Source organism: Arachis hypogaea, chromosome 16, assembly GCF_003086295.3.
Source record: "Arachis hypogaea cultivar Tifrunner chromosome 16, arahy.Tifrunner.gnm2.J5K5, whole genome shotgun sequence".
Lineage (NCBI taxonomy): Eukaryota > Viridiplantae > Streptophyta > Magnoliopsida > Fabales > Fabaceae > Arachis > Arachis hypogaea.
This window is the reverse complement of record NC_092051.1, coordinates 147,385,096-147,393,447: the sequence shown is the minus strand read 5'-3', so window position 1 is coordinate 147,393,447 and position 8,352 is coordinate 147,385,096. Positions and strand designations below refer to the sequence as shown.

At 31.7% G+C, this 8,352-nt stretch overlaps 2 protein-coding genes across 5 annotated transcripts; one reads left to right on the top strand and one right to left on the bottom strand.

The window, feature by feature from the left end:
• On the top strand, window positions 1–5,021 carry LOC112697685 (uncharacterized). Of its 3 annotated transcripts, none has more exons than XM_025750968.3 (5): window positions 6–535; window positions 1,308–1,413; window positions 2,693–2,836; window positions 3,330–3,633; window positions 3,767–3,816. In XM_025750968.3, exons 1-4 carry the CDS (start codon window positions 264–266, stop codon window positions 3,603–3,605), a joined length of 798 nt encoding a protein of 265 aa, XP_025606753.1. In that variant the 5' UTR covers window positions 6–263; the 3' UTR covers window positions 3,606–3,633; window positions 3,767–3,816. The 3 variants fall into 3 exon arrangements, with proteins under 3 accessions (XP_025606752.1, XP_025606753.1, XP_025606754.1); XM_025750969.3 differs by lacking the exon at window positions 3,767–3,816 and adding an exon at window positions 4,252–5,021 and having other exon boundaries at window positions 58–535; XM_025750967.3 differs by having other exon boundaries at window positions 1–535; window positions 3,330–3,816.
• On the bottom strand, window positions 3,935–7,122 carry LOC112697684 (probable protein phosphatase 2C 72). Of its 2 annotated transcripts, none has more exons than XM_025750965.3 (5): window positions 6,902–7,122; window positions 5,915–6,253; window positions 5,281–5,395; window positions 4,518–4,832; window positions 3,935–4,410 (listed from the first exon to the last, which is right to left on the bottom strand). In XM_025750965.3, exons 1-4 carry the CDS (start codon window positions 7,079–7,081, stop codon window positions 4,522–4,524), a joined length of 945 nt encoding a protein of 314 aa, XP_025606750.1. In that variant the 5' UTR covers window positions 7,082–7,122; the 3' UTR covers window positions 3,935–4,410; window positions 4,518–4,521. The 2 variants fall into 2 exon arrangements, with proteins under 2 accessions (XP_025606750.1, XP_072075488.1); XM_072219387.1 differs by having other exon boundaries at window positions 4,085–4,410; window positions 4,606–4,832.
• Window positions 7,123–8,352: the final 1,230 nt, after the last annotated feature.

The following is an 8,352-nucleotide window of genomic DNA, read 5'->3' as shown; positions in this document are numbered from 1 at the left end:
AATACAAATATTTTGTATCACCGTCCACTATATATATATAAAAGCTTTATATTCTAATTTTTTTTCCTGAGTTTGAATTTTCTAAAATTAAAAATATATGTAAAATTGCTAATGTAAAAAGAGTTAACTCAAAATTTTAGGAGGAAAGCAAATTCTTCAAATAAAGCGAAAACCCCGTAAAAATTGTGAATGGGTTTTAGGGTTTAGGGATTTTTCATTTTTGTGCTGAGATTCGAATCTGTGTTTTCTAGGGTTTCGTTGATATGGAGGGCGGGGATAACATATTGGATGATATATTGGAAGATGATAACTTGAATGACGAGGATGATGATGTTGAGATGGTTGATATTGAAGAAGGAGAGTTGGTGGAGAGTGTTGCGGCGCAGAATGGTGTTGGAGGAGGAGATGCTGATGAAGCCATGAAGAAATCCAGTGATGAGAACAAGAACAACATGCGTAGAGCTAAGAAGAAGAAGACGAAGAATAAGAAGCGAAAGAGGCAGGGTTTTGGAGCTGTTGGATTCAACATTGACAGGTCAACCTCTCTTTCTAATTTCAAAGGATATTTTTCCTGTTTGTTGCAAATTTATGATGATGATGATCTTTTTTACTTTGTGGCCAATTCTATTGACTTGTTTAGATTCATTTATGCATACAGAGTTTCATGAGAAAACATGGAAAATTAGTGGTGAAATATCGTTACTAAATTGCTTCATGTATAATTTTCAGTGTTAGTAGTAGAGCACCTAAACCCTTAAGATTATACGTTTAGGGTATAGCTGGGTCAATGAACCTAAAAGTCCCAAATTTTGTGCTGACTGTTGCATGAACATGGGTATTAATGGGCTAAAATAGATACTTTGCGGCGCATCATGCCGCAACCGTCATGTGATTAACTACAAGCATTTGGGAGTGGTCAAGAAAGTCTCCACTCTGCTATGGCTGCTACTGCCAACCTTGGTTCCATGGGTGCCAGAGGCATACCTAATCAAATTGAACCAATTCCATGTTTCAGTGATTTGCAAACACAATGCATCTGATGTACAAGTAAAATCATTTACCTCTTTTGACATGTGAACGTAATTTTGATTTTAACTGATTAAGTGTTTAAGGGTCTTGAATTTGTTTCCTCTTGTTCGTGTGATCATGAATGAAAGCATTGTTTACTGGTCACTGTTTTTCCCCCCTTATCAAGTGACCAACATTTTCATAATTTCTGTTTGTCCCATGCAACAAGATTTTGGCACCCATTTCATTTATATTAATACATGAGTAAATATCTAACCATTGTGCTCCTCCCTTTTCAGGTTTGTGATAGATACATGTCGGCGTCTGAAAGAGAAGAAGTCATACATGGTATATACAGCCATAGGTTGCCTTGGTGTCTCTGCACTAACTGAGCTTGTCAAAGAGGTATTGGAATCCTATTGTGTATTGCAATGTTGATTTCGTCTTGAATGTTTACTTAATTTATTAGTTGGTCTATGTTGTCTATACTATTTCCTGTTAAATACCTTGGCCACTTGGAACAAAATTGAAGTACTGCCAGACATTATGTACTAACATTGCTAAGAATCCATTCCTCTTCAGTGTTCATTTTCCTTTATCAGAGGATTGCTTGGGTATATTCTTTTAACAATATTCTGGTATTCATATGTGCTGAGTAACCCGATTTATCCTACCTATGCTTTTTTCTTTTTGGATAAAACCCATTCATCTTATTTTACTTCCCAATATGGGTCTGTGAAGTGTGCTCTGCTAATAGTTGTTAGAATTAGTTTCATTTCATTATAGCCATTTGACTGCCTCCTGATGCTTTCACTGATCTCAACCTTAGTTCTAACCTCACAAACATTTTTGGGTTTTCCATGGATGGATAAGTTGTCTATTTTCCTGATCCTAGCTTGTCACAATTTTATTCTTCATTGTCCTGTGCATTTTCCTTCTCCAAAGTCCAAATTAAATTGTTTTGTGATTAATATTTTTCCTTTCTGAAATGTGGGTATGGCTTTGTTTGGGAGAAGATGTGATGTACTTGCTAAGAAAAGGTTAGAGTTTTGATTCTACCTTTATAGGACCATACAACCATTCATAATTTCTGATGCATACAATTTTGTCCCTAACCTTGCAGATTTTAATTACAGAAGCTAGTTTGCTCGTTCCCATTCTCTGCTTGAGCTTTGATGTTCCTGGCTGATGAACTTCTTCATTAGTTAAATATTGTGAAGGTTGATTTCTTTTTTATTTTTAACTCTTCATTCTGCTCTCCTAAATGGAGCAACTTGCAATGGAAGATCTGAGCAAAAATTGGATCTCTCTAAATTTACATCAGATTTGTGTAGATTGTTGAGGGTTATAGCAGTTCATTTAACTTATAGTAGGATCTCTGCTTAACAATGGTGAATGGTGTACACATTCAACTTATATTTACTGAATTATTATTATAAATCAAGAGAATTAACGAACTTTTGATGGTACAAAGTAAAATTTTAGTTGGTTGAAACGTGCTAGGCATCATCATCTTGACAGCATTTATTTAAAGTGGCTATACCCCTAAGTGTATAAGAGTAGTACCGAGATTGTATTTGATATGTAGATTATTTGTTGGAAAAGCCATTGGCTTTTATGTTCTTCTGTAATATATCATAGTTGATATGTCATAAACTTGTATAATGAAGTTTGGAAGTTGTAGGTGGATGCAATACAAGCTTGTGGAGGCCAGGAGACTGCTGACGGTAAGCGCCTACGGACTGGAGGTGGTGTATTATGGGGAATAATTAAACATCGAGAACCGCAGGCCTACAAAGAGATCATGAAAAAAGCAAGTGAGTTTGAGGTGTGTGATCAATCTATACGCTTCTTTCCCTCCACAATTTTTGTTTTCTGTTTGCAATGATAGTTGGGGAGGTAGTGTTTGACATATCTATTGTTATCATTGGGGTAAATTTAATTGACCTTCCCTGATTTGCGTGATATCTGCACTAACTTGCCTAGTGTTACATTTACAAGTGAAGTGAGTGTCATATTTTATAAAATACATGGATATTGGGTGTAATACCATTCCTTCACAGATTAGTGTGTCTTTTCCAAATCTTAATCTCAAGGGAGGTTAGTGTAGTTTACCTTTATTTTTTTCTAAGAAAAAATTGAATTCTTCATTTGTTAATGGATAGTTTTGGCATCCTTTTCCCCTCAAGTAAAATATATTGAACCTTGTGTTTTAAACAAGTGTTTTGGATAATTTAACTTGTAATCAAGGTTCTTCACACCATTATTTCTTAGGAGTTAGTTTCTGTTGTCACTGCTCATTCTTGTTTATGATAATGCAGAAACAATTCAGGCAGCCAAATCTGAAGAAGCAACACCCCTTGCAAAAGAAAGAGGAATCTTCTGAAGGGACGGCCATTACAGTTGCCGGCGAACATCAGGGCAATGCATCTGACAATAACTTGCTGGCATCATCCGAAATGAAAGATCAACTTGAACCACCATGTTCCGAGGAGAAAGAGAAAGACAAACGTATTCCAGTTCATGAAAGATTAAGGATACCAGTTTCCTATGATGATGAATTGCTTGGACTGAATGCAGATAATGATGCAGCTTGAGCCTGAACCACTTTATTCTGTGACTTAGGTTTTCTTATCTTTAATTATTTTATAATTGAATTTATGTGGCAGTTTCCCTCCCTTTTTTCTTACATTATAGGTACTAAATTTTCTTTTACTATCTTCAACTAAAATTTTATTTATTTTTTCATTCTTGAAAGGGATGCACAGATAAAGCAATTACTACGGATCATCAACTTTTCATTATCAATTGAACCTCCTCACTTTCATATATATATATATATATATATATATAAGTAAGTTTTATTAAACAATTAATGTCATTCAAGACAAAAAATTGTGGTGTTATAGTTGAAGGCACACCAAAATTATATAGTGGTGAACTGAATATTGAGACTTGAGAGAGTACAATGGTTTGGATGTTACAAAACATTTTTCCTCACATGAATATATTGAAAGAAAAAAGAAAAATGAAGATGGCTATAAGGATTTATCTAGCCTAGTAATTTAAAAATTTCTTGCCACCCACATTTGTTGTTTGCTTTGGACATTTTCAACAAACATCACTGCTATGATTCTACAGAGGATGATGATATTATCTAGAAAATGAGTAGGTACAGGTGCACTAATAAATGAAACTTTACACTTTCCACATTCCTGAGTTTCATTTGTTTTCGTTTGTTAGGTAGAGGCAAACCACAGTGCAGTCATCAATCTTGGAAAAAGGGTACTTCCTTCTCCATGCAGCATTGGCTGCTTCCACCACTTTCTTTGCTGCTTCCTCTTCACTCTTTGTGGTCCATACTATTGATGCAACCTCTATGTTGCTTAGTACATCCCACACCTATAATCCAACAAAAGCAAGGGGAAAAAATAATAAGAAAAGTTGACTATTTCAAACACATTCTTTGAATGTTACTAAATTTTGACAAATAGTTATGGTTATGTCACCTTGCTATTCTTTCTTTGAAAGAAAAAAAAAAAAGTTATTTGGTGAACATATTTTGTCTCCAATCAAATGGCATTTAGTAACACTTGCACCATCACTTGCAAGAACAAGGAATTGGTCAGATGATGTTAGAGGGTAATATGAAACATCAGGGATGGCAATGACACCATGTTCTTTGAGCAAGAAATCTCCAAAAGAACGAGACATGGCAAGTCCCGGTGAGTTCTCATAGTTTGGTATCCACACTCTTTGGATATGTGGTTCTTCCTTTAATGCATATACACAACCATTGCACCTCCTTATTCTTTCTGCTTCACCTTCATTCCAATGAAAAAGTTAAGCATTTAATAATTGTTTCTCCATCAAAAGAATTAGTCATTATCCAATGAAAGTATTACACATTGTTATTTTTTATATTTTATTAACGTAATGTTGTAAACCATAGCAATGAAAATTAGATATTAATAATACAAATAAAAATATTTATGTTTTCATATTTAAACAAACTCATAGTTTAAATTGTTAACTTATAATAATTTTATTTTGATTAGATTTTTAATATTAGATACAATTATATATATAATGTAACAATTGGAAGATATCATCTTATAGATAAATATCGTATATATTATAATATCAAATATTCCATAATATTAAAATTTTATTTAGCCCTATTCTATCAAGATCTTATATAATGTAACAAGATCTTTTTCCTATTCTGAAAGAATGTGAACAAGAAAAGGGAAAATATGCAAAAATTCTTACTAGGTAATCCAGGCTTCAAATCTGTGGTCAATTGAATGGCCATGAGTTCATCATCACAGATTGTCCCCAACACTGCCCTTGAGTCACCCAAATTAGCTATGATAAGACCTTCGCCCTGGTTATTAATCATTGCTATTGTTATTATGTTTTCATGTCAAACAGTTTGATTTTAATTCATTGTTAGAGATTTATGCGGGCATCTAATTATATTCACGAGTTTAAATGATCTTTTAAGTAATAATTCTAAAAATTAATTATGAAACAATACACGATTTGTTATTTGTATGATAGTGTATAAAAATTAATTTTTTAATGTATAAAATTCATGTATTTAAATGATTATGTAAATAATGAATTAAAAAATAATTATTTCTACGATCGTAAAAAAAATATTATTGAAGGTGAAGAGTCACATGCAGATGTTTTCATATGAAGTTGATAGTTAAAAACTGTTAAATGATTATTTAGTCAAACTTATCAAATCATTTAAGGATTTTTAAATATCAAGTTCACATAAAGATAACAGTGGATTTTCACCATTATTAAATGTCTATGTAAAAGTTTTTTTCTTCGAAACTAAATCTCAAAAAAAAAATTGTTTTTAAATATAACAATTTGATGTGTAAAGTTTTACCTGTTTTACGACAACAATAGCAGTTGTTCCACTGCAAGAACAATCTAGATTCTCTTGCAACTTGATCTCCTTGTCCATGACCTTGAAAGCACTTGTAAGTGCTTCTTTCCATATCTGAAAATTCTTTGGATCCTTATGATTGTCACCTTCGACTGCGTCAACATGGTCGTTTAGGGTGTTGGAATCACCATTTTCTATGTTATTAATCCTTTCAAAGGCATTCTTTTGGGCAAGTATGAGTGAAAATAAGTTTCTGTTAACCATGTTGCTCACCATGCGTCCATTCCTTCCATGCCCGTCAAAAACACCACAAAATATTCCATCTTCCATTCCATAACCCTAATAATAACAACATGGACAAATGGGGAACTTTCAATAATTTTCTATGAATTTACATGGATTGGAAAATGACAAATTCTATTTTCTATTTATAATAAGGAATTTAATTTTGATGTACTATCTGTACAAAATAGTTTTACATTAGCATCTAATTATTAACGTCACAGTAAAAATACATATATTTTATATTGACAGTGTGAATGGTCATCTAAAAGAACGAATATAATTATACGACTGTAAAAAATATTTTATACTATCTGTACATCAAAATTAAACTCTTATAATAAAACCCCAAAGAGTGACTTTATTTTAATCTATTAATTTAATTAATTGATTTGCACATATAGTATAAAAAGTTTTACACTATTATTCGATGAGATGTTTCTGTTTGAAATGCTTTTAAAATAATAGGTAGTGATTAATGAACTTATATACTTTTATTAATATAATCATATATAATTGAATAATCATATATTTTTTTCTATAACGAATCGTGCTTACAAACTAAAACTTTATATTTGTTTGTAAAGTTTAAAAAAAAAATTCCAACTGAAAAATGTCTTCTAAAACCAAGCAAATCCTTAATTACTAAAAAATGGCCATGAAATTTAATTGAAGGTTGTCATATGATCAACAAACAAAACAAACCTGGTAAATAGAAGCAGCATCTTGGTTGGGTCCTTTGGTCCCTTGTTTAGAGTAAGCAGAACAAAATTCTTGATTACCACTTACAACCTTGTTTGCTTCAAATGTTATTACACTCTCATCATAAACTTCTTTAGGGGCCCCATGAATCTCAGAAGATGCAATGGATATACAGATACCCATTTCTTCTTTGTTGTTATGCAATTATTTTGGAAGTGTGAGACAAAGTCCTAATTAAGTAAGTCCAAATATATATAGTACGAAATCATTTTCCATAATAATAATAATAATAATAATAATTTAATATATGGTGGAGCATGTGTTAACTAGTGGCTGAATGCTTAGAGTTAAGTTTTAATTAATTAAGTCCAATAATTGATATGTATTTTAATGGTTAGTTATTTAATTAGGTTGTCCCAATACCTGCTTTAAGGGTCATGTTAGTGTGTATAATTATAATTATAAATTGGTGAAAACTCAAGTGCAGTCGATTTCACGTGAAGTTGATACTTGAGAGCCGTTAGATAATTTGACTAATTTGACTAAATTTTAATCTAACGGCTCTCAAATATCAACTTCACGTGAAGTCGACTTCACTTGAGTTTTCACTTTATAAATTATTATCAACCATAACTCAACAGGTTATGACTTTCTATTAAATAATAACCGTTGTGCAAATAAAAAACTGTTATATTATATTACTAACTTAATTATTCATTCATGATAACATTGAATTTAGTAAGGCTTCACTTCATTATTGCTGGATCCTATTCCTAGCTTCGTTTTTGTAGAGATTCCAAGTTGAAGGAAACAGAAAGATCCTATCAATAATTAATATCTTGGTCAAATGGCACTATATGTAAATGCTTGATCGGTGATTGAATTTCCATAACAAATCCTACCCCACCACAAGAGAAAGAAAAGTAAAAAATAATTTAGATACAGTCATTAGCATTGACAAACACGATTTAGTTAAACAAGCCTAATAGGAAGCTAACAAAGAACCAATTAACTTCAACTAATAACCAATTATTGGATAATCGCCAAACAAGCCTATGTACTTTTCAGTTTTTGAAATTATCTTTTTATTTCTTCTCATTTCTATCGCTTTCTTATTTTCAGTACTACAACTTTACCTCTTACTACCAATCACATATTAATATTATAAATTGATTTTACTTTGTTTCACTTTCAAATATTTGTTTACATAAATTTTAGATATTTTTTTATTATTTTTAATTTAGGATATTTCTTTTTGATATTCATTTTTATTCGAATGTTGATCGATTTTCAAATTAATGGCTGAATTAATATTGCCTTCCTAGACTTTTTCTTAGTTAAAAAGAATGGGGAAGCGATTTGCAGTTACTAGAGATTAGAGAATGGTTGACAAGAATTCATAATATTATTTTATGCTTCTTAGGATTATATGGTAGCAACAATTTGCACAAGAT

What these genes read in the sequence shown, in the direction of transcription:
- LOC112697684 (XM_072219387.1), bottom strand. Translation starts at nt 7,081, where the DNA reads ATGGGTATCTGTATATCCATTGCATCTTCTGAGATTCATGGGGCCCCT. An exon ending in ATGCTGCTTCTATTTACCAG is followed by an intron (nt 6,254 to 6,901) that starts GTTTGTTTTGTT and finishes TGTTATTATTAG; the next exon opens with GGTTATGGAATGGAAGATGG. An exon ending in TTTGAAGCCTGGATTACCTA is followed by an intron (nt 4,833 to 5,280) that starts GTAAGAATTTTT and finishes ATTGGAATGAAG; the next exon opens with GTGAAGCAGAAAGAATAAGG.
- LOC112697685 (XM_025750969.3), top strand. Translation starts at nt 264, where the DNA reads ATGGAGGGCGGGGATAACATATTGGATGATATATTGGAAGATGATAAC. An exon ending in TAACTGAGCTTGTCAAAGAG is followed by an intron (nt 1,414 to 2,692) that starts GTATTGGAATCC and finishes TGGAAGTTGTAG; the next exon opens with GTGGATGCAATACAAGCTTG. An exon ending in AAAAAGCAAGTGAGTTTGAG is followed by an intron (nt 2,837 to 3,329) that starts GTGTGTGATCAA and finishes ATGATAATGCAG; the next exon opens with AAACAATTCAGGCAGCCAAA.